We start from the raw sequence: 25,924 nt of genomic DNA on the forward strand, positions 1-25,924 counted from the left end.
TTCGCATTCTCGGGAATATATGTTAAAATATATGTTAGCAAGTCTTAAATTACTGGACAGGTAATTCATTATAAATTGGAGCCTCGAACTTGTCGTTTTCCGTGAATGTGCAGTCTAAACTCAACATTGTCAAATTTGAGGGTTATTACGTGTTGACATGAATATTCAATCCTGTCAACTTTCGATATGATTGACAGATTAGTAATACGAGGGCAAGTTCTACTTTAATCGTTGAATTCAACAGTTGTTGTTTATCTTAGCCAATAGGAAACCGCCAGCCGAAAAGGGAAGCTTTACCATCAGAGCCCCCAAAACAATTGAACACCCATTTACTGCCGAATATAAGGAATACGATATCGGAAAATTATCTAGCTACAAATATTTTATTTTCTGCAAGTCTAAAACAAATCGAGGACGTACGTAGAAACATCTGCCTAATATTCAATTATAAAAATAAACCTGTGATATAATCTCACAACCAAATAAGACAAAATAGCGCACATTTGAGCACTGACCTATGAAGGAAAAGTTGATAGTTTAGATGCACCGCGGCGCTGGACATGCAGGAGCAGGTAAAAGAAAGTTAACAGTCTGGCAGTTGACGTACTCCTGTGAGGTGAGCGTAGCTCCGCGGTTGTTCATTAGGTGCCTCGTAAGATTGTGCACAACCCGCTTACATCCTGTGGTCTTATAAAGAGAATTAGCTGGTAAAACAGTGCCCACAATATATATAAGTATTGCTGGCCTAAAGCCTGGCACTGCAAGGTGATCACTGTAAAGTTTTTCATATTTCGGATAGTTAGGAATTTAAAGGACGCATTTGCAATTTTTAAAGAATGCACTATACAAATAGATGAAAAAGCTACAAGGCATCGGATTGTAAAATCAGACAGCTGAATCAATCAATAATGTATCAGCAACGAACGAACTGAATTCCAGACGTCTATATCAAATCCTATAAAATAATTATGATTCTATAACCGAGCTTGGCTGTGCAATTGCTCTTAGAAGAGTTAAGTGACTGCAGTTGTAAGGCCAGATGCATCACTCATGCAGTGAGGAGTGGCAAATGTTATTTTTATGCACGGTTATTCTACAGTTTAAACAATGTAGCCACAAGAAAAAATTTTCAGAACGGAATTGGAGAAAGGAACATTCTATATTACCCGTATTATTAGATCACGTGATCTTTTTAATTACGACGATCATACTATTTTTAACTAAAATTATTTTCAATGTTATTACAGTATGAGTATTGAGTAACCAAATGGGTTACTCATACTTTGATGAATGTGGGTCTGAACTAGTCTCTCTTTGACATATGTATTTTAGTTTAAAAAATATTGACTGGATTGTATTGTTGAAACGTTATTGTTAAATAGCAGGGATTCTCTGTCCTGGCCCGTTTCGGAATTCTCGTCGTAACCAAGGCCGTTCGGCGAAGGCCCATTCGCAAACATGTCGCACTAGGCCGGCAATGACGAACTCAATTCTCATAACCGCAGTTTTCGGACGATTTGGCCGGGCACGGCGGAGGCCTCGGACGTTTTCTCGCAGGCATGTGCGGATGTTTCACTTGCGAAATTGTTTGATTAAACTGGGCATGCCTGTCTTATTTTTGCCTTGGGGCTGCGCTGGTGCAACCTTTGTGGGCAAGAAGTAGTAGTAGAAGTAGTAGTATTAATTAAGTTTCTAGTGCTGTAGAAAATCTTGATCTATTTCGCGCCGAATGTCCTTTGTGGGCAAATATGCATGTTCACCCGAGGCTGGCTCCCAGACTGTGGCGATTTCTGACTGGGAAATAATGCTCGGATAATCTGCTAGTGTTATTATAAAAAAGTTTTAACCTGAGTACATAGCTTACGTGCAGTGTGATCCAACATAATTTTTTGTTATATTTTTTGTAACATATTTTAGATGATGATGATAGATGATGAAGAAGATCAAGTGTAAGTTATCAGAAATATTGTCAGCAGGGTTTCCAGTTTCAATACATGTTGGATGTTACAATGGATGACTGTGCTAAATTTCAGATGCCGGCGCACAATAATTTTTTTAAAATAAATTCGACCCAGAACTGAGTGAGTGAACGGGCGAGCATGTGATATAGAGCATGTGATATATATAGAAAGGACAATCGTTATAGACGAACAGCGGCAGGGCTTCAAGAAACGTCTCATATTTGCAGTTGTTATAGTAAATAAAATATATTGGTGAACTGTCTACTATTTAGGGCTTTTGCAGCAGTTATAGTAAATAAAATAAAAATATTGGTGAGCTGTCTATATACTATTGAGGGCGCTTTCACCCTCGAGCAGCACGCTGCATCAACACGAACGCAACAACTGTTGTCAACGCAGGCGCTCGATATCGTCGAGTTGTGACATAAAAACTCTGAACATCGTCCACGTAAGCGAACAGATTATGGACACGCGTCGTCCAAGCCTGTGACAACAAACAGTGCTGTTATGTGTATAGGGTTCCCAGTACATGTAATAAAAAGCTAATTCACATCATGAGCGCCGACTTGCGTTTTACTGAGCGCGTGACTGCTTACTTTCCCTAGCCGAGCTCCTTTCTGATGCTTATTATAATTAGCCGCTTCCCTTACGGCTGGCAGAAAGCAGTTGTAGTGAGAGTGAACTATATAAATACATGGAATATGCACAGCAGAGATAAGTCTCTGCAGGGAAAGCAGCCTGCAGAGATGACATGTTCTGCAGGGATAATACAATCGATATATCATACCTGTACGTATAGTGTATACGCTACGCCAGTTCTATGTTCTTGGAAAAGAATCTGTGGTGCGACATAAATTGTGATTTTTCTAATAATTTATTTATTGGATGCGATGTATGTCAAATCCTGTTGTCCAAAATATACATGGAAATTTTCAGGATTATAAATATTTATTAAAGAAACACATTATGATGCTTGATGTTAATTAATCTGACCTAAATTACATAATCATGCATTTTGCAATAATTTACGTCGAATAATTTACATCGAGGAATTTACACTGCATTCGTTGCTTAGTCGCAATTGCGCACGATTGATGTAGGCCTTTGCTGTCTTGAAGTTATTTACATAATTCTACTGCAAAAAAATCTTTTTAAATTTTATTATAATACTAACAATTACGTAAACTATATTGTATTCATATTAAGTATTGCAATGTATTTTCTCCTTAGCTAAGAGAAGGCAAACCCCAGTTGGCTGCCGATCGTCTATATTTATTCCACGAACATTCATTCGCCCGAAATATTGCACACGTTTGACGCCTAAATTATTCGACGCGTCTTTGAATTAGCTTTTAGAAAGTGAGGCGCTGGTCATCGTCTTGTAACCGCACCGTCCGGCCGATCAAAGAGAAAATCCACGTCCGAGAGCCCGCGTGCAATTCCGCTCGCTGGCGCAGCTGTTTTGTTCGGCTGCGTTGCAACACGATTCTTCTTCAGAGAGACAATGCCTTCTCTGACTGGCAAAAAAATTACCGGCTGATTTCCCTACTGATTTTTATGGAAATTTTTTTTCTACGATCTAGATAAAGCTTGCGAAACTGTTTGATTAAACTGGTCCATGAATAAACTAAACTCTTACTTTGAATTTGCGATATAATTTCAAAGACAACCAGCAATTTTTTCGTACGGTAATAAAATAGTCATTTATGTTCAATACAGCATTCTTCAATGCTGCAAATAATTTGTGATGTGATTTAAAAAATGAATTGCATGGGACTTTTGATAAGATGATTCCTCACTCACGTTGCGTGCGAGGGAGGATGCAATCGTACTCTCAAGAATTCTCTCGTATGAGCTCAGAGATAAGGCTCATAAATCTCGATGGGTTCGAGCCTTTGCCCGCAGGTTCCATAATCTGTGCATTACGTCATCTGCTTGTTTGATCACAGCAGCCGAACTCGAACCATCACTTGTTAAGTTAACATGATGTTGCTGCTTACTCGCAGTCAAGATATTTTTTTTTATTCAAGTCAAGATATTAATTCATAAATGCGATGCCCTTTTTGATCAAAATGAATCCATGTTTGTGAACTCTAGAAGGAAAGTGATGCGAAACCTTTCTCTCTGGGAATCGTGAGAAAATCTCACTACCCCAAGATTCCAGACAAGGCACATTTATTATTAACACGTTGACTACGATTGCTTCATCTTGTACTATTATTTCATTTTTCTGTACTGTTTTTAAACAGGGTTGCCAGACGGTCATTTTTTTCCGGACAAATTCCGTGACTTAGTTTTTCTCAATTGCGTTTGCCGGCTAAAATTTACGATAGCGGTACTTCCTAATTAAATTTTAAATACTGCAAGAAGAAAACAAATGGAATTTTTATAGCGGAACCTACAATTTAACTAGTATATGTTGAGTTATGGGTCTTTTTGGCCTTTTATGTTCTCGGATTTGGCCGATTTTAGGCAACATGAATTATGTACCACTACGTCCTGAAGAAATACATTTCGTGGTACGCATATGTACCACTTCGGAGTCAACGTGTTAAAATATGAAGGTTTCAGGCGAGTCCAGCCTCCTACAGCAAATCTATAGTCATCTACGACAAGTGCCACAGTACGAGGCAAGTCGTATATTATATCGAAGTTCCTAAGTCTCATGTTAGACCTCATATTTCAGCCAAGTCCCACGTCATCAGGTCAAATCTGACATTATAAGACGATTCAATTTGTATCAGTGAAGCAGTACGGTTTCTTCCAAGACATCGTAGTACCAGGCGCGTTCGCAGTACGAGGATAGTCCTATACTGTCCCGAATATGTCCCATGTCCCGTAGTATCAGACACGTCCCACAGCATCAAGCACGTCCCAAACCATCAGACACGTCCCACAGTATCAGACACGTCCCGTAGTAACAGACACGTCCCACAGTATCAGACACGTCCCGTAGTATCAGACACGTCCCACAGTATCAGACACGTCCCGTAGTATCAGACACGTCCCACATCATCAGACACGTCCCACATCATCAGACACGTCGCACATCATCAGTCACGTCCCACATCATCAGTCACGTCCCACATCATCAGACACGTCCCACATTATCAGACACGTCCCACAGCATCAAACACGTCCCGTAGTATCAAACACGTCCCAGAGTCTCATGAAAGTCCCAGAGGCTCTCTGTAGCAGCAGAGTATCCCTCGTGTAACGGCTGCCTCTCGAGAGCTGACGCATAAGTTGTGGGAAGTGAAGGGAGCGAGCGTGGGTTTGTGCTGTGCTTGGCATCATGTTAATTAAGGACTGCAGTGGGAAGGCCAATGCAACAAATATTATGATCATTGCAATTATGCAACAAATATTATGATCATTGCAATTATGCAACAAATATTATGATCATTGCAATTATGCAACAAATATTATGATCATTGCCATTATGCAACAAATTTTATGATCATTGCCATTATGCGACAAATATTATGATCATTGTAATTATGAAACAAATATTATGATCATTGCATCAAAACTTCATGCAGATGCCGGATTTTATGCCTCATGTCAATCATGCCTTATGCCTGCAAGCACTGGCAGGAGATAAATCAAAAGTACGTACTCTTATCATTGCGTTAAAAATACCCTTTGAGGTTCAGATAAAAAATGGGTAATGAGGCTAAGGTGTCGCGAAATTTTGTGCAGCTTCACATATTTTCTTCCGATTAAAATCTGACCGTTTCGTGTGAAGCTTTCTTTCCCGTGCCACATCATTTCGCTTCGCCGTGAAAGTGAGACCGAGGGTTCACCCTCTGTCAACTAACGGTAGCTATCGTTCCCAGGCTTTTAGAGAAGAACAGCATTAACGACAGTTAATGTATCAGTAGTAAGAGGGTTAACGCAGCAATAAAATGGAGGCGTATAATTTTTTCAACAAATCTGATTTATTCGCCCACATGAGAGCTGAGCACCATGACCCAGAGTCGGTTTTGACCTCCTACACTTAAGACGACACCCACGCTTCATTTTCATTTGTGTAAGAACACCACAAACTTGGTGGTCTAGCAATAAAACTATCGAGCAAATATAATGAGCCAAAAATTGATGGACATGCAAATAGTGTTCAATAGTGGCTATTGAACACTATTGAACACTATAGAACCCTATTTGAATGTGTTCAATAGTGTTCAGCAAGAAAGAAAAGACTGTCTTAGAAAAGGACACTGAAACGATTCTAAATGTACATTTTTTATTGAAAAGATTATAAGGTGCACGGGAATGTTGTATAAAACCGGAACGCTGGTGAAAAGAGTGGTGCAACGATAGAAACTTGAACTTTGTTGAAACGGGACGTTGGAAGGGGTCAAAGAGGACAAAATATATTAATTGTTAGATAATGGGAGCTCACGATTTTTACAGCTAGATGAATTATTGTCCATATTCTTTTCTGTGATAACAATGATGTCCATCGCATTTTCTGAATCGACAAATGATGATCAATGAGAGCATTCAGCTCAAAATTCCTAATTCTCATTCAATATTGCACGAAAATCTTCTCACTTGACACGTATACTCAACATTGTCCGAGTCAGAGTTTTTAGCCAGCGAAATTAGTAAAGTGAGTAAACAGACGCTAAGTTTCCATTATTTTCATGATAACCGCTTGTAACTGGAGTTACAATGATAAGAGCCATGCCCAGTAAACGAACGTTTAAGTCACGACTCATCGTGTGTCACAGTGTTTGCCATTATTAGGCTACAGGCACTCCAACCGTTCCCTGTAAACAGGTCTAAAGCGTCATGCAATATTATAACTTTCACCGCGGCAGTTGCTTATGGAGCCGCGCATTGCATCCTGGCGCTGGTGAAGGTCGCTCAAGGAATTAAACGTGCGGGAAATACGGACGGTGAGAGGCGCGTCTCTTACCTAACTGTACATCCGGCTTCTGATGGTTCTCCAGGTCAGCCACAATAGACGGCCAATCTTTCCAAAGCGAGGTGACAAGAAAGGCTCCCGCTAGGGAAGCTGATTTCATTTACGTAAGCCGAAAGTGTTGAAAATTCGCAATTGTGAGCAGCGAGATGCGCGCAATAGGAGGGGTGGTAGGTTTTTGTGCTATTTAAAAACGGTCAATGAACGACTAATATCATTTCTAACCTCAAAAGTTGCGTTGTAATTTATACATCCGCCCACACTTTCACTCCGAGCATAGGAATAATATGGTACCATAGCGAGACCATTGAGCTCTACCTGAAATTAGCTCTACCTGAATGATTTCACAGTGGATATGAATAATACTCATATCGTCGGAAAAATAATCGCACAAGCATGCCACGATACCAAGAAGAGCAATTAAGTAACGAAAGTAAACACAGGACATGAACGTGGCATTCACTCTCACTCTGCTTGGCGCAGTATAGGCAATGATTCTGCGCCCGCGTCCCAGAGTTCACCACGAAGCCCTAAATTTCGTATACATTTGATATGATCTTCAAGCGATTCTTGATTGGAAAAGTCAAGACTTTTCTTGACTTCAGGCGATTTTTGACAGGCTTTGTGAAGCGCAAAAATGGTTTATGTTACATTAAGCACTGTCATTATCCTCGACCCCTATCATCGTCTCCTTTCATCGGCCTTTATCCTCGACCCCCCCTCTTTTCTTGCCCTGTAATCGGCCTTTATCCTCGACCCCTCTCTTCGGGCCCTATCATCGGCCTTTATCCTCGACCCCTCTCTTCGGGCCCTATCATCGGCCTTTACCTTCGTCACCTATCCTCGCCCTCATCCTCGTCGTAGCCTCGTGACCGGAGCCTTTTGACTGTAACTGTAGCCTAATGACCATAACAATTTTCACCCTAGGGCAGAACCTGTTGAGGCTACTTTACAGTTACAAAACATTAGGCACCATTGAGCCTCTAGCCTGCCGATGTAATTAGGTTTTTAATCAGATTGTTGTTATAGCTGAGCTTGAAACATGAGCTTGTTAAAGCTGAGCTCTTTACATATGCAGACCAGACTTAACCCTAAAGCATGGAATAAAATGAATATTTCAACTCTATTGATCCTATGTAACATCTTTCAAACGATCTAAATATACATAAAAGTTGTATTCATATAGGTTTTCTTCAAAACTGGCGGTTAATTGAATAAAAAAGTTTTTGAAAACGGCAAATGTTGAGAATTTTTTCGGTGAAAATTTCATTGGTTAAGGTTTTCATTGATTCCAATATAATTCTTTAATAAATATAGAGACACTTTCTTCATTACAGCTCCTCATTGTAGCCTTAAAAATTATTACAAAATTAGCATCACATATAATTCAATGCCAAGACGTGCGAACCAAGAAAACATAGCAAAACACATTGCTGATAATGTAAATGTATCCTTCTCTAAAAATCGGGAATTGAATACAGGAGATCGCTAACAAATATCATGGAAGAGAAGCAAGGTTCGTTGGCCTGAGGTTACAGCAGTGCGAGGTCATCCCGGTGAGAGGCAACAGGTTAACTTTATAAAATGCAACCAATGCCCGCGTGGCGCTTATAGCGTGTTGTTGTTGCTGCTGTGTCAACAAGTGATGAAGCCAGCGTAGCTTATAGCGTGTTGTTGTTGCGGCTGTGTCAACAAGTGATGAAGCCTGCGTAGCTTATAGCGTGTTGTTGTTGCGGCTGTGTCAACAAGTGATGAAGCCTGTGCCTGCGTAGCTTAATTATAGCGTGTTGTTGTTGCTGCTGTATCAACAAGTGAGAAGCCTGTGCCTGCGTAGCTTATAGCGTGTTGTTCTTGCTGCTGTATCAACAAGTGATGAAGCCTGTGCCTGCGTAGCTTATAGCGTGTTGTTCTTGCTGCTGTATCAACAAGTGATGAAGCCTGTGCATGCCTGCGGACGGGTCTTATAGCGTGTTGTTCTTGCTGCTGTATCGACAAGTGATGAAGCTGCATAGCGCTAAGAACAAATTTTTGCCCCTTGTTAAAGCTGCTTTATCAATGACTTTGGCATTTTTGTCCCTGACGCAGACCCTTGTTTAATTAAATACTTGTAATTTGAAAGTTTTATGTGCCTATTGAACACTCGTATAAGGAAGGTATTTAATTTCTAGCGTCGAAGTTTATTTTCATTCTAATTTTATTTTCATTCTTATTCACCATAAATAAAAGAAAATTTCACCAGCACATACAAAAGAAGAATAATGAAATTCTGACAATTATAAAGACAAAGAACTGTCATTACCGAATAAGATCATTTTTCGACCTTTTTATTCCACTTTAAGATTTTTTTGGCATTCGAATTTCGCAATGATGTACATACACAAATTCCTTTGCTTTTTGAAGGGAGCTGACTAACCATGCTATACATTTCAACCGCAAAAGATCCAATATTGATTCTGCAAGTCACGCGGAATATCGGAGCTTTTCTTTTAGGTTTTCCCGTAACTTTTTGACCCACAAAATTCGGAGCACAGACCGTCAGCTGTGCTGTGGTTTGGCAGACCCGTTGGCTGGCCTTCAATTGCTGCTGACGGACTTTACTGAGATGAATAACTTACAATAACTACATGTTTCTCTCTGAATAACATCTCTTTGCCATTCATCAAAAATAGCGCTACAGGCGTAACGCTATTTCGACTTAAAATATTAGGTGATCAGTTGTAGGTGATCTTGGAGTGCAGTAAAAATGAGATGTTTGTAAAGATAATATATAATATTGTACGTAATATATATGAAGTTCAACTACTTTGTTGCGGAAATAAAATATTTTAGAACATACCGTATTGATATTCACTGCATGGATTGCAGCTTCACATATAAATCGAGCTTGGGTTTGCTATCGATTTGTTCTCAGGTCATGTGCATAAATTGAAATATGACACCGCACTCCTTTGAAAATAAGGAAATTCGAGTTAGATATATTTTTTCATTTTCATATTTAATTTATGTTTAATAATTATCGAAAAACCGGAACCAAATGTGAATTACATGCTAACTTGAAGAAGCTTTTTGTATGCTGCCTCATTTTAATTGAAAATCTAATCTTTTCAGTGTCAGAGAAAAACAGCAAAGTTTAACTTACTTCAAAACTTCCTATATCCAAGGATATTACCCGGCCAATCTTTTCGCTGAAGCAATCACACGGTAAGCTCATAATTATTATTGCCTTTCTGATGCGCTCTCGAAACATTTCGAATTTCAGTTTAGTATCGAAAAATTCATTTCATTAATAATGCTAAATTTTAATTTCAGCGTAAAATTTTAATTTCAGTGTGTTCAATTCAGAAAATTCAGTAGAGGCTTTCAGTTCGAGTTCGGAAGTCAAGTTCATAAGTTCGAAATTCTTCTCTTTGATCGTCCATTTTCAGTTAAATCAACTCAATTTTTCAGATGAAGATTACGTATCAAATTAGGAAATACTATATTGTTAAATATTCTTTTGTCAAATGAAATAATAATATACAATTCATTAAAAAGAATATCATGAAATATAATTCAAATGATTTAATAGGACTCGATTATTAGATATTTCGTCGACGACATAAGTAATCTTATTAATATTCTTATAAAAAAATAACCAAACGACACAATAATGAGCATGAGCTTACGAGAACACGAGAATACCATCATTACGAACATTAGTGTACGAGCATTATGAACACTAGTGTACGAGCATCATGAACATTAGTGTACGAGCATCATGAACATTAGTGTTCGAGCATCATGAAAATGAACATTAGTGTACGAGTATCATGAACATTAGTATACGAGCATTATGAACATTAGTATACGAGGATCATGAACACTAGTATACGAGCATTATGAACATTAGTGTACGAGCATTATGAACACTAGTATACGAGCATTATGAACATTAGTATACGAGGATCATGAACACTAGTATACGAGCATTATGAACATTAGTATACGAGCATCATGAACAATAGTGCACGAGCATTATGAACATTAGTGTACGAGCATTATGGACATTATACGAGCATCATGAACACTAGTATACGAGCATTATGCATGTACTGTGCAGCCCTGAAAGGAGATGGTGAGGAGGCGAGGGGTCGAGCTGCTGCTGGTGCTGCTGGTAGCGGCGCAGGCAGCACTGCTGACGGGGGCGCAGCAGCAGCGCTGGAGGTGGCAGAGTAATGAGACTGTGACCAGTGACGCTCTCGCAGGGTCGTCACAAACGCAGGTATTCATACGCCAATCCCCTAACAAAATTTAGAGTCGCCGTGGCTTCTGGTAACTCAAATCAGAAGCTGCCGTGTCTGTAAATTTTCACTGGGTTTGCGCCTATTAAAATAATGGATTGGCATATCAAAGTACATCACGGCATTAACACTTTAAAATGAACATGGGTCTACAAAGACGATGAAATTGAAAATTAATGTACACCATGGCTATTAATGAAAATGAATTTGTTCATTTAAGTACACAACGGGTTTTAAATATAGTGAATTGGAGCATTTAAGAATAGCATGGCTTTCAAATATGATGAACTTAATTTTAAGTAAAATAATGCTTCCAGAGATAAATAATCGATGATGCATTAAAAGCTGCATATTCACGTCCTCTCGCGTTGTTAACTTGTTCACGTGGTTCACGAATCGTTTCTGCTGATGATTGGCAGAAATTTAGTGGATTTTTGCCAGTGCACTAACAAAGTACAGATTGATTCGCGGAAACTTCCTGATTTGAAAGCTCAATAAAATAAGAACTATTAAAGATTTCATTAAAATATAAATTTTATTGGAAAAGATAATATCCGAATTCTTGTGTCATTTACTTTTAAAGACGACATCGGACGAATAACAGTCCCCATTGTCAATGAATTCAGATAGTCGATCTTTTGAAGTCCCCCGTTCAACTCGCTGAAGCATATTGACGGGTATGTTGCATGGCGATGGCTTGGCGTATGTTGTTCTTCAAATGAGGTTGTGTCCTTGGACAGTCATTGTAAACAATTGATGATAACCCCATAAAAAATCACATGGACAAATTGGGCCGGTCTCGTCTTTCATGTGAATTACTCCCCACCCTTTCCTACAACATCTGGCTGCTTGGCGCGAAAAAAAATAAGAAGTTTCCAGGAATCACCCTGTATTTGTATTCAACGCTTATTGCCATTTTTAAAACGAATCTACATCTTCCTAACAGGAAAGACAAGAAATTTACAGCCCAACTTCCAGCAAAAAAGACGCAGTCGAGGATGGCAGAGAAAGTGGTTTGTCTGACGCGTCGCCGGCAGAGCAAGAAAATTCATTTGCACGCAAAGTAGGAAAACCGAGCAAGAAAAATGTCAAGCCGGCTGCAGCCGAACCAAGAATTTTCCACAAAATCAGGGAAAAACTTTGTGGCCTTGGATTCCATGAGGTAAGATAAGAGATTAAGATCCGACATGAACAGCAGAGCATACCAGATTATGAGTAATTTAATGTCGTGTTTACATTATGCGTAATAAAATATCGTATTTTAATATTTTGCATACTTTTAATAAGAGAGGAGACAATGATTTTCGCTCATTTAAATGAAGTATGGGCTGGCATAATGTAGGTACCGTACACGTTTGTTTTACTTGCCACTTTAGTTGTCAGCTCAAGCCGGCTGCAGCCGAATTGCAACTGGATTCGGCCTACAAATCTTTACTGGAATTATATTTATTCATGCTTCCAACGAACTCAGTTGATGCAGTCACGCATGATAAGCAGTAAGCAAGAGTTGTTCATTTATCCAATTACAACATTACAGTCAGTTGATAAAAAACACTGTACAGCTGTTGGAAACTTAATAAATCACAATCAAAAATTTTTCGTGAATTTTAATCGTTTACCAAAAATTTAATAATTAAGTCCATTTGCGAAAATTTCTTTGCAGTGCGACGATGGGTACGTTGAAGTTGAATATGTGCAACCCGTATACGTACAGCCTGTGGGCGACCCTATCCCCATCCTGCCGTCGGATAAGGGAGGAAAAGATAAGGCTGAAGCCATCGCCCAAATCAAGGGGCAAATACACAATAAAGTCAAGGACATCAAGAGCGCCTTGGCGTACAAGGCTAGTCAAATCTTCGGCAAGGCGCAGTCCTACTTTGCTGCTAAGGCCAAGGGTAACGGTGGGGGTTACGATGATGGAGATGGTTATGGCGGTGGAAGTGCTTATGGAGGTGGAGGTGGTGGCTACGGTGGCGGAGGTGGTGGCTACGGTGGCGGAGGTTACGGAAATGGACACAGCAGCGGTTTTTCTGGCGGTTCAGGCAGCCATGGAGGGGGTGGTTATGGCAGCGGTGGATTAGCTATTGATCTATCATACGGAGGAAGTGGAAGTGGAGGAGTAGGGAATTATGGAGGCGGAGGAGGCGGAGGAGGTTTTGATGGTGGTGGAGGTGGTGGTCTCGGAGACTACGGAACAGGAGGTGGCACCGGATACTCTGACAACCACATTTCCTCGTATTCAAGCAGCGGAGGCGGTGGAGGTGGTAGCTCAGGGTATGGTCCTGGCGGGGGTGGCGGCTTCTTGGCCGCTGTGCCCATTAAGGGCGACTACGGCCATGGCCATGGAGGGCAAAACAGTATCGGAGGATATCAAGGAGGTAATGTATTTGGTGGAAGTGTGTCTGGGTATGGTGGTGGAGGAGGAAGTGGTTATGGCCAAAGTGGTGGTAGTGGTTACGGACAAGGGGGTGGTGGGGGTAGTAGTTATGCGCAAGGTGGCGGCTTTCATGGAGGAAGTGGAGGCTTCAGCCAAGGCGGAAATTTCGTGGATAATGGAGGGAGCTATGGCGGTGGTGGAGGAGGCTTCGGTGGCCACGTGGACAGCAGCTATAGTGGGAACCGAAGAGGCAACGGTCACGGAAATAATTTCAAACGCGCTCCAGTTTTAGACAACGTTATCCATAGTTCTTATTCAAGAATAGAAGACGAGAACGAGTACAATAATAACCAAATCTCAGGTTCATCACTTGATCCAATAGGGTCTCATGCATCCGTCAAATCATCAGCAAACTCAAAACGCGAGACTAACCAAGGCGAAGTTGATGGATTTAAAGATGATCAATTCCGACATTATCAGTCTTCTGATGTTGTCGGGCAGATCGATGCAAATCGAGAGAAATCCCTTGAACCACATCACTGTACATGCGTGAACGAACAAGAATGCCCCGAGCATTTGGTTGTTGATTTGACGTACCTTCAAAACGATGTAGGTGATTTTCAAGATCCCAGAAGCTCACCAACAGATGGAGATAACGTTTATGCTGTCTTTGACGAGATGCCTTCACACACCAGAAGTAAACGAATGTCCGAGCTGGACTATGACTTTCCGGTCGACCAGCTGGCAGTGGAAACCGAGTCTACGGAGCAGCTGGTCTTCACTGGTCATTTAATCCAAAGTGAACGGAAAGATGGAAGTTCTCCGCATCGGAGAAGAAAACGACAGAGGCCCCTGAGGGATCAGGCTAGGGATAACATATTTCAGGTGGACTTCTCAGAACCTGAATCGGTGAGTACTGGAATCAGACTCGTACGAGCTGCCTTGTAGTATTACAGCACAAATAATGTTAAGCCGCGCGCGGCAATATGATTTCACGTCATTGGCATAGGATCATTCAATTTAATAAGAGTGACTTGAACATTCTGGGAAATATGTACTGTTTGAATTAATACTTATGGAAAAAATTAGTATCATATCCTCATATTTTTCAGAACTATGCCAATGTAGTGAAGAATCTATGCAAATTCGAGGTTCGACATTTGATTGATTTTTCATTGATATTCAACATTTTCTCGAGACTCTTTGCACAAATTTCACTCACGCATGTCTTCGCACGCTACTGACCTAAGGTGGCATTGCTGAGACTAGGATCAGAGCACCGTAATATCCGAGTGAGGAGATCAAGCACGACGAAAAACGACGAGACAGGTAAAACTGAAGAAAGTACAAAGGCAAAGACGACAAACAGCAAGACCGCCTCCACGACAACAGAAGAAAGCAGGGGAGAGCTTGCTGAGACTGCTGACAATCCTGCTTCTCCTGGAGTGCAGGTGAGAGAGTCATTGTGTCACGCACTTATTTCTGCATATCTATACGACTGTTTCGTTGTATGTCTTCTTTCTCTATGTTCTAGACGATCTTCAAAAGCAAGGCATGTATTTTTTTAGTGAAAAAATGAAAACATTCATACAATATTCTCTCTTTGAACGGCGAGTGAATCGTTGTTGGTCTGTGAAAAAAAGAAAAAATTCAGAAGAGTATAAATATTTATATATATGCTATTAGAATTGTGTTGAAAAATTTAAAGTTCGTTATTTCCTTCACTGCTGCCAAACATTTGAAAAATTCAAGACTGAAACTTTGGTAATATAGGACAAGTCTTAAGTATAACTAAACGTTGAAGAAATATCCATTAAATATAGCACCATACAGTATTTTTACGCTAGCTGTTGATTATGAAGATAAGCTTCAAATTTCGACTCTACACTAAACCTCGACGGTGGCTTCCAGTGAATGTGTCCGATTCTCTCGATTTGAAATTTTTGGCCGTCCATTTCTGGAACAGTTTCTATCAAATGTTTTATTTATCCTACTATTTCTTTTTGCAGCGATTTTTTAATAACTTCTTTGGAGGCTTTAAAGGCCTTGGAAGTGGATTGGATGGTATCGGAAACGATTTTGGCGGTTTCAAGCTGAAAGACAAGATTGCACCTTCATTTGGGGTCACTTTTGGCACCTTACCTAACAATGTTCCGACACCCTTCGGTGGTTTCCGTGACAATAATCCATTAGGACTTGACGTTGGACCTGTTTCAATTAATCCTTTCGTAGGCTTTAAAATAGCAAAGCTGAATGGAAAACCGTTATTTGTCCCGTCACTAGATTTGCTAGTCACGCCAAATGCAAAGGGGACGAAAAAAATTCTAGATTTGAAAAAACGAAAATATAACCAAGGAGGATACAGAGACGATGTATATCTTGAAGAAGCTGTAGACTTTTCAACTCTTCCTTACTATCCTGGACCAAGTCCACCACCTCATCCCGGTTATCCCCCTCATACCTACCCGGGTCCTTATGCTCCTCTCCCCATTCCTCCTTCGTATGAACCATCACCATATCCCCCAGGGCAATACGAGTCATCGCCATATCCTCCAGAGCCGTACGCGCCCCAAGGTCCTTATCATACACCACCTGAACATCCCCAGCATGTCGTAGAACACCAGCCTTCTCCTTACCCCATACCAGCGCCGGTGGAACCAGTGCCACCAAACGTCTACCCAATTGGTCCTTCCCCACAGTACCACCAGCAAGGCCCTCACCTCTCAGATCACCCAGCACATCCTAGGCCTATTGCAAACCCTTATGAGGCAGCTGAACAAAAGCCAGGGGTACAATTTCATCACCATATTCACGAACACACGCACTTGCATAAGGGTCTAGAAGGGTCGGGTGGTTACCCTGGCCACTTCCGAGAAGCCTCTTCAGATGAAAAACCTTATTTGCACACAATTGAACATCTGGGGCGACAATTCCGAGCCACCGTCGCAACAAATCCAATGTCTCAGCAAACTTTCGCGACACAACAAACAAATAAAAAGCTCAGTCCGAATGAAGAAACTTTCAGGATTTCAAGCTCTAGGCCCACGTCATTGAGAACTCAATCGTCCTCAGTTTTCAGACCTTCATCCATTAGAACTCAGCCACAAAACCGACCCCTGCCGACACGTCCAAATTCAGATAATCCTCGCTGGGCTGTTGCGAGTAATGTGAGAAAAAACAAGCAAGTCGATGACGGTTCAGGATCTTTTTCATTTCCAAACGAATAAAAAATATCATATAATTGTACATAACATGACATAACTCATGCGCTTTGAATCTGTAATGCTTACCCTGATTTCTTGTCTAACATTTTGATACTCACCCTTACCCTTGTCCCTTGCCTTTCTGGGCCCAAAGTCGTTCAATCGCATTCTTCATATAATAAACGCGACTTCATCATTAAATTCGTACACTCTACTAATATATATTGAAGTATGTAAATATTGTATTTAGTAACCTACAGTAACATTACACAGAAATAAAGTCCAATTTTATTTATTCACCAACATCATCTAGTCAAACTTCATCTTTTATTTAAGAGAATGCTTTGAAAACTGTGATATAAACAACGGAGCTCTATAAATTGGCAGAATGATAATTTAAGGTTGAAAAAATGGGCTGCTCTATTGAATAAATCAGTGTTCAATGTACATTTTTTTAATAAAAAATATTAACTAATTACCATTGGTGATGAATGTATAAATAGACATAAATTTCACATAAACCTGGTATGATGAGTATTTAATACCTAATTAGGATAAATAAATCTAGCATGGTATAAAGACAAGCATCAGAGATGATGCAAAGTACTAAGTTGCATCAACAACGGCGTAAGCAAATCAATTGCCAAGCCTGCATTGCCACGAAATTCCAATGATTTTAACGAAACGTTTTCCTCCTATAACGCTTTAACTAGGATGTAAATCATACCGAAATATTATATAAACTTCAATGCTTGACTTCAGCACAACTAACTGCTTGTCTTCAACTAACAGATGATCTCTGCAAACACGAGTCCGATTTTTCCTCTGCCTGCAACACCAAGAATTTTCACAAGCTTTTCAAACATATTTTCGAAGTTTCCTCTCGGTTTCCAGCTAAAATATCCTCATGCTAATCAACCTTACGTTCCTCTGTTACTCAGGCCGTTCATAGTTCCAACGCATATTTCATCACCCCATTCTCCTCCTGCGGCAGAAAGTCCCATTATTATTCATCATCAAGAAGCATCAGATACTTCATTCTCAGATGCCTCAGGGACACACGATACTGATCCTGATATTACACACTTGGCCATACCTAACTCACACACAACACACGTATCTCATGGACGTCCAAATCACGCTCCTACCCTTAACCCATTTTCTGATAATAGTCCAAGTCATCCGCACAATCAGGATGACAATCAGAACACAGACATCCATATTCATTTTCTAACGGATGATCATGATGAAGCCGGTATAAAAAATAACTTCAATCGTTTCTCGGGTTCCCTCCCGCGTCCGATAGATAATTTGGACGAAGCTAGCAGTTCTACGAAGCATACGACCTCAACTATGCAGTACCACCCAACCCTGTTAGAGCCCTTACCACCTGCTCCAGTTGTAGTTCGCGCTAACACGGACGTTCACATGAGTCTTGTGGACGCGAGGGCTTACGTTGTAAGGATCAGGCATCCAGAAGTCTCCGCTATCTCATTCTATAATCGATCTCCAACCACGTTCAGGATTCCTGAAGCTTTAGTCACTTTCAATCCTCGGTTTACAACTAAACACGATATCATCGCCAATATATTAGGTAAAGATAAGCATGGATTACGGTCTACCCTGAGCAGAAATCCATCAGTAAGCCAGCCAAGTCCACAAGGTTCCAAGCAAACTTTATACCGCCCTTTGCTTGTCCCCACCAGGACAAGAATAGATAACAAACCAAGTGGTGCGAGTCGTACGCCAGTTCAGTATAACAGAGCCAATTTATTCCAACCCAACAATGGGCTTCACAAGAGGCTTAATTCGACTCAGCCTCATGGCTACATCATCTTCGAAGAACATGGCGTCGGTCGCCATGATGGCTCTCAGTTCCCCAATAAGAATGTAAATTCACAATCGTACAATAATTATTCCTCATTAAACCTGCAAAAAGACACAAGTGGAGGCATCAAAGATGAGTCATTGCCAATTGACCCTCAAAATTCCAACATGACAAAAGCTTTAACAACGCCGAGCAGAATAATTTTCAACCCAATTATATATAAAACTGGTACAATAAAAACAGACATTTATGATGACACGGCGATATTGCGTGCGGATTTTGTTGCTGACGACTGGTTCAGTCCGCTGGCGATATCTACAGTGAACGATAAGAAAAACATAATCCCTCATTATACAACATCATATTCACAGCCCAATTCATCTCCTCAAATGAATATTCCTTCTTCGTCTAACCATATTTCCCGTTTATCGCATTTAGTTCTGAATAAAGACACCCTTTTGCATTTTGGACCAGTTGAAAAGCCTGCAAACTTCAACTCACAACTCTTGCTTGCAGATGACACGCATGTTTTTCAGTCACTATTGCTCCCTGCGTCACAAAGTCATGATAATTTTTCACTTGTATCTACACCCTTCAAATCTTTGACTACTGAATCACTCTATAAATTTCCCACTGTACAACCTGACTCAGTGGCACGACTATCAGCCGTTCAAGAGCTTTTGCATGACAAACAAAAGCTGACGCCTGACGACACGCATGACAGACAGTCGAGGACGGGAGCTTGTCAGTACGTAAGCTGCCAAAAGTTGGCTCTAGTTTGTGCCGCCGGAGCTCATCGGCTTCCTCACAGACAGAAGGTGAGTGAAATTATACGAACACAAACTTGTCACTCATGCAAATGCTCACGATTTTTTTTAAATAATAAGAAATGTACTTACGTTTTAGTGCCGGCTTCTCAACCTTGGATTCCACTAAATTTCTTCGATTCCACTAAAGTTTAGCCTATGTATTCGTAGTTGAATGTTGCATTGCATTTACATATATTTCTCAACGCCCGATATATTTCTCGACACTTACTAAATAAAGGCGTTGAGATTGCTCACGAATTAGAACGGAATTCACAATAAGGTCAGGAATTTGGCTGCAATGGACACCATAAATCACGGGTGGGGAGCTTTTACATACACAGTGAGCAAAATTGAAGAACTGAGGCGTTTACACAAGCAGGAAACTCAGATCAAGAGTAAAAACTCCTATACAGGATGATTAACCTTTATTGTTGAAAATATATATAAAAACTGCATTTGTGAAATAAACTCTATTTTGGTTTGAGTGCTGAGGGTAAAATATATTGGGGAAATAAATCAGTAGATATACCGGTAACATTAGCTTAATATGCTCTCAATGAGAATAAACGGTAAGCAGAAAACGTTTGTAAAAGGTCCAATTTGAGTCACTAATCACACGTTGGGGCATTCGAATCCTGCGAATTTATTTGCTAGATGTGCCTGCATAAAATAGCTCAGCAATTGTAAAATGTCGATGACCAAATATGAAGATCGAATATTCTCCAGGGATGTTAGACCTTCACACACACACAGAGTAGTTTTAAAGCTAAAAAGTCTACAGATATTGCGAGTTCACCCATATATTATAGAACTAAATCTTTCGCATGTGCAGTTACGTCTTACGTAAATATTTTTTAATGATTTTTGTTCGTCATGTTCGTCAGCGACAAATTCCACCTTCCGACAACCTGCCTTTCACGTGTGGTCTGTACGAAGTTTGCTGTCGCATCACTGCCACTGTGCCGGCCACTCATATCTCGGTAAGCTTCGTTCAGTTCGAGATTTTAGCCATTCGATTTTGCATGTAATATTTACGTATATACCCGCTTTTCGAGTTAATGTTATTGTCTTATTGAACTAGAGTTAATCAAACATTTGATTCATCGATCATGTGGATAGCGCTGATGAACGTGGATGAAAACTTCGACATGTTTGAAACTATTTTTATACCAATTGAACGTTTTGCGCCCTCAGCTCAACATAGCAGTAGTAAAGCGAGCTACGTAGCAATTCGATCAGCACCATGATTTAGTTTACATAATATTCAGTAGCTCGGTAGAATTGAAGGTATTATAATTAATTACCTTAGACTTCAGGGCGGTAAAACCAATGTAAACAACATTAATTCGCTCAACTTCAATAAAACGCGCGATTGCATACAGCCACGACACCCCGCTACGTTAATTAACACTCAAGAAGTGCAGCTTCATTCGTTAGCGCCGGTCCGCCGGAATTAATTTCATTCTGACACCTAAAAAACTGGGTTCAGACGTCGGACGAGGAAACAACTGGGTTTATGAATTATTTTAGTAAGTAAAAGTTAAAATTATTTTATAAATACAATCGAATGACATTTCAGACGCCGGTCAGCCCGGCGAGTGGGGCACCATCTGGGGGCGGAGCAACATGCGGACGCAGCGAGCCGCTCTCTGTATCAGGCAGGATAAGCTCGTCTGCCGGCCCTGATGCGGCCGCTACCGGGCACGCTGTTTTTGGTGGGGATTTAAATGAACTTTCATCAACTACGGAGCTTAGTAAATGTGTTGGATCATTGAGAAGTAGAAATTTTATATATAATATATACAGAAGTATAGTGAAAATTAATGAGGAAGTGAAAAAATGCTCGTTACAGTTGATACTATAAAAATCTCATAAATACTGTTCCATATGCCTTATTTGGAGATACTTTATTATTATCCGTTTTGGAGACCCTTAATCGATAAGCAATAAACTACCATCACACCATAGTGAACACAAAATACTTAGTATACAGAGCTATAGAGAAAAATTCTCTATCATTTTTTCCGTTGAATTAAAGAATTAATTTTGAAACTTTCAGTGTTGGGCACTACTTCCAGTAGAATATAACATCAATGAATATAACATGTATAAAATAACAAATTAAACAAAAAAAATCATCCATTTCTATCATCATCAAATAACATTTTGCAGTTTATTCCCCACTATATTTATAAGTATAGCCAGTCACTTATACATCTGGCTGATCTATGTTCTTGAATCTAAAGCTTTATTTATACGTGTACAGAACATAATACTCAAACTGCAGTTGCAAAACTTCGCTACTTATGGAATCCTAATTTGAAGAGCGGCACATAATTATTTTTAGAAATATTAAATTAGAGCTCTAAGTTGATAATTAATTTACATAAAATCAATTTTCTTGGCAAATACAAGTGTAAATTTACACTAAATTAAAACAATTTGTTGCCGACCTTATTATCCGTAAGAATTTAAAAGCAAAGAATAGTCCACAAAAATTCATATCTTTATAGAAGATATGAGTTTTTGTGGACTATTTCATATCTTTATAGAAGAAAATTCATATCATATCCACATAGAAGAAAATTCATATCATATCCACATATATTAATTTTTGTGGACCATCCTTTGCTCTTAAATTCTTAGTTGATGATTAAATCATTTACCACTCGCCCTATGTCCGCGCGGCAGGCGAGTACCCGTGGCAGGCTGCGGTGCTCAAGAAGGAGGGCGTCGACAACGTGTACGTGTGTGCCGGCACCCTGGTGGACGCTACGCATGTGCTCACCGCTGCTCACTGCATACCAGGGTATGATGAGGACTGATATTATATAGTCTAGGCTATACCTTATGATTAGTGGTCTATACCTCATGATGAGGACTGATCTATTGTCTATTTCTTATGATTAGTGGTCTATACGACTATACCTAATGATGTGTAACACTCTATACATAACGTGTTGTATAGCTTTCTCTATACAGCATTCTCTGCATATCAGGGTATGATGTGGAACGCTCTATACCTTGGCCCCACTCCTAAAGTTGTGATGCGGTGACATTTGTGATAGAAATAGTAGCGTGATAATTACGAGAGAATTAATGGGCCTAGTGCTTAATTGACGTACCTGATTAATAATTATTTGTTGTCCATAATTGTTATAAACACAAAGGCACTTGAAGTACTTCTGCATGGATAGCATAGGTACCTATTGTGTTATTGATATACACTGTGCAATATTTTTCGACCCGATACGCAATGGAAGTCCGTGATGCAAATCTAACAAATATTGTGCAAAATTGACCATGTGGCGCATGATTGATGTTCCCGGTGGAAAGTCAATATGTCTGATGCATACTTAATGTACTTTATGCATAGTTTGATGTATCTGGCGCATCATTGACTTACATGCTGTATAATTAGAAGTACCTGACGCAGGTACCACGCATCAGAGATCCGAGTTCGTCTGGGAGAGTTTGACGTGAACCGCGACACTGAGTTTTATCCCCACATGGAGACCGACGTCACAGCCATCTTCGTCCATCCTGAGTTCTATCCCGGCAACCTCTTGAACGATATCGCCATCATCAAAATACAGCAGCCCGTTGACTTCAACGCCAAGTGAGCTCCGAAACATTGAGATAATATTCGATAATAAAAAACAGATTACCATACGAATCAATGACATTCTTATTTTTTGGAGAATAATATTTGAAAATAAAAAAAATTATGATATGAATCAATAACATTCTTAGTTACCTTGGAGAATAATATTCGAAAATAGAAAAACAGATTATGATACTAATGAATAACATTCTTATTTATTTTGGAAAATAATATTCGAAAATAAAAAAAAAAGATTATGATATGAACCAATAACATTCGTATTTACCTTGGGGAATAATATTCGAAAAAAACAGATTATGATACTAACTTATAACATTATTATTTTCCTTTGAGAATATTTTTAATGTTGTTGAACGATTGTCACTGAGCAGCCCACACATCGCTCCTGTCTGTCAGCCTCGTGCGAGCTCCGAAACTTTGTGACAATATTCAATAATAAAAAATAGCTTATGATACTAACAAACAACATTATTATTTAATTTTGAGAATATTTATAATGTTGTGTAACCGAGCAGCCCACATATCGCTCCTGTGTGTCTGCCGCGTGCCGGCGACGTGTTCAGCGGCCACCGCTGCTGGGTCACAGGCTGGGGCAAGGACGGCTTCACGGCGGCGGCTACCTACCAGAACACTCTTAAGGTACATCATGAATAAACATCATACTTTAGAATTAGATTTTTCGATCATTAGTGAAGATTGTGATGTAATGTCGGAGTGGTAGTCTGACGTTAGACATATTTCAGTCCCAGCCTTAATTTCGTCCTTTTTTAACACGTTTTTCTTTACTCAGCTTCGCGTTTGTTTGTTTGTTTGTTGTTAACATTGACAACGAAATTTAGCCCACTTCTAATTGCTCTAGAGATCTGAAATTCGGCATGCAGGCTATTTTTGCGTAAGAATTTCAGATACAATCATAAAAACTAGTAATTAGAGACCTAAATTAGCTTAATTGAGTAAAGTATATATATATATATAGGATATATATAATATGACGTGCGGGCGCTTACGTTATAGACGAGCAGGCGCTGACGCTGCGTATCATCGATACGTACGTCAAGTCAAGTAAATTGGCTCGCAACAACGTTTTTCATGTGTAGCAACGGACTAAAAAGGGGAAAATAATATACTAAAAAAAAACTTGAAAAAAAAACACTTTTTTCTTGTTGACTAAAAAGTAGAAAATAAATTATGCCTCGCCCCAAAAAACGTGGATCGGGCTGTACGTTCACCATAAAATTTCCAAAATTCGTGTGTTGTGTGCTTTTCGCTTTAATCATAAATCTGCCCGACACACGTTTTTTGGGGCGAGCTATAATTTATTTTCTACTTTTTAGTCAACAAGAAAAACGTTTTTTTTTAAGTATATTATTTCTTAATGCTTCTTGTAGGCGATTTCACGACTGCGATTTGAATAAGTATCGTATTTAATTAAAACTTTTCATTAAATTAGTCAATCATTATCTAACCTGAGCAAATTTTGTATCCATTATTCATTTGTTTGTTCCGTTTTCATTCAGGGAACCTGAGGTTGAGTGTAAATCACTCTTCAAAACTATATATATATCTGCACGCTGAAGGGACCTCATAAATGAGCATATAAGATGTCGGAGAATGAAAGCTAGTAACGCCTAAGTTCCCATCATGATCAATAGTCATCAACTATAAGGGCGAAAATAATACAAGACCCATCCTACACATTGCGCGTTCATCTGACACTAACAGTTAACTATTAATGGTCATAAAGAAGACTTATAAACCATGGCTAATACTTGGCTCTGTAGGAAGTGGACGTGCCAGTCCTGGAGGGCGGAGATTGCGAGCGTCGCTTGAGAACTACAAGACTCGGCCTCTCTTACCAGCTTCACCCTGGCATGTTGTGTGCCGGTGGCGAGCCTGGCAAGGACGCGTGTAAGGTGAGGCTTTTGATGTAGCATGAATAGAGTATCCTGTGAGTGAATTCCTGCCTGCGTTGAATAGTTATGGAGAGATCGGGTTTCAAAGGCCGGATTCCTTGTGGAATCAAGTCACGAATAGTACAAGAATCGGCAACACGCCATGGGCCTATTTCTTCAGTGCCGACACTTGTATTCTAATTATACACTTTCAAGAGTAACGCCGAAGAATTCTGGAACTTCTAGTCTTACTGTCCGGAGATCGGTGGGGTGGCGGAATCATTAAGAGTAGCTAGATTGTATCAGCAAGTTGCGGGTTCGATCCCCAGTTAGGAGTGGAAATTTTGTGATGTGTAGAGGTTATGAACAGGTTATAATTGGCCTAATCTTCAACGCCAATATTATTTCATCCACAGAAGACCTGCGCATGCATTCCCCTTGCCTTAGAGATGTCAAATTCGATGGAGTTGATCTAAAAAAAATCTTGTAATATTTTGGTGTTCTGTCCTCTCACAAGATGCTATGGCAGTGAGATAGCTTGCAATAATTAAATATTTTATTCCTTATACTTAAGCAATGATTTTGTGTCGCAGGGTGACGGTGGAGGTCCGCTGACATGCGTGGATGCCTCGGGACGTCACAGGCTAGCAGGCCTCGTATCGTGGGGCATAGGGTGCGGCACGCCCGGTATACCTGGCGTCTATGTGAACGTGCAACACTACCTCGCTTGGATCCTTAGGGTGGCGCTCTGAGTGACGTACCATGTGACAATAAATCCAGCAGCTGTCTCAAACAATCGTTAACTATGGAAAGATCGGGTTCCAAAGGCCGGATCCCTTGTGAATCAAGTCATGAAAAGTAAAATAATGGGCAATAGGCCATGGGCCTATTTCTTCAGTGCAGACACTTCTATTCTAAAGAAAGAGTCGTTTCGGCACCAGCCCTCAAACAGCAACCAACTATCCAGTCGTTCACTACTAGAGAATTACGTGATAATATAATTTATCCAGTACCTTAAT

General features: G+C 40.0%; 1 protein-coding gene across 3 annotated transcripts; it reads left to right on the plus strand.

The window, feature by feature from the left end:
* Positions 1-596: 596 nt before the first annotated feature.
* On the plus strand, positions 597-25,760 carry LOC108674432. Of its 3 annotated transcripts, XM_018162379.2 has the most exons (12): positions 597-616; positions 10,000-10,092; positions 10,991-11,152; positions 12,118-12,333; positions 12,835-14,457; positions 20,273-20,368; positions 20,968-21,103; positions 22,080-22,197; positions 22,825-23,007; positions 23,529-23,652; positions 24,795-24,926; positions 25,499-25,760. In XM_018162379.2, exons 3-12 carry the CDS (start codon positions 11,003-11,005, stop codon positions 25,655-25,657), a joined length of 2,937 nt encoding a protein of 978 aa, XP_018017868.1. In that variant the 5' UTR covers positions 597-616; positions 10,000-10,092; positions 10,991-11,002; the 3' UTR covers positions 25,658-25,760. The 3 variants fall into 3 exon arrangements, with proteins under 3 accessions (XP_018017868.1, XP_018017867.1, XP_047741693.1); XM_047885737.1 differs by lacking the exons at positions 597-616; positions 10,000-10,092; positions 10,991-11,152; positions 12,118-12,333; positions 12,835-14,457 and adding an exon at positions 16,771-19,397; XM_018162378.2 differs by lacking the exons at positions 20,273-20,368; positions 20,968-21,103; positions 22,080-22,197; ... (2 more) ...; positions 24,795-24,926; positions 25,499-25,760 and adding exons at positions 14,799-14,999; positions 15,558-19,037.
* The last annotated feature ends 164 nt before the right edge of the window (positions 25,761-25,924 follow it).

This window comes from Hyalella azteca, unplaced genomic scaffold, assembly GCF_000764305.2.
Source record: "Hyalella azteca isolate HAZT.00-mixed unplaced genomic scaffold, Hazt_2.0.2 contig2932, whole genome shotgun sequence".
NCBI classification, from domain to species: domain Eukaryota; kingdom Metazoa; phylum Arthropoda; class Malacostraca; order Amphipoda; family Hyalellidae; genus Hyalella; species Hyalella azteca.

Bases quoted from the DNA above. Each gene is read 5' to 3' on its own strand.
- LOC108674432 (XM_018162378.2), top strand. From the start codon at position 11,003: ATGGTGAGGAGGCGAGGGGTCGAGCTGCTGCTGGTGCTGCTGGTAGCG. The intron at 11,153-12,117 runs GTATTCATACGC...TCTTCCTAACAG, and splicing joins CAGGGTCGTCACAAACGCAG to GAAAGACAAGAAATTTACAG. The intron at 15,000-15,557 runs GTGAGAGAGTCA...TTCTTTTTGCAG, and splicing joins CTGCTTCTCCTGGAGTGCAG to CGATTTTTTAATAACTTCTT.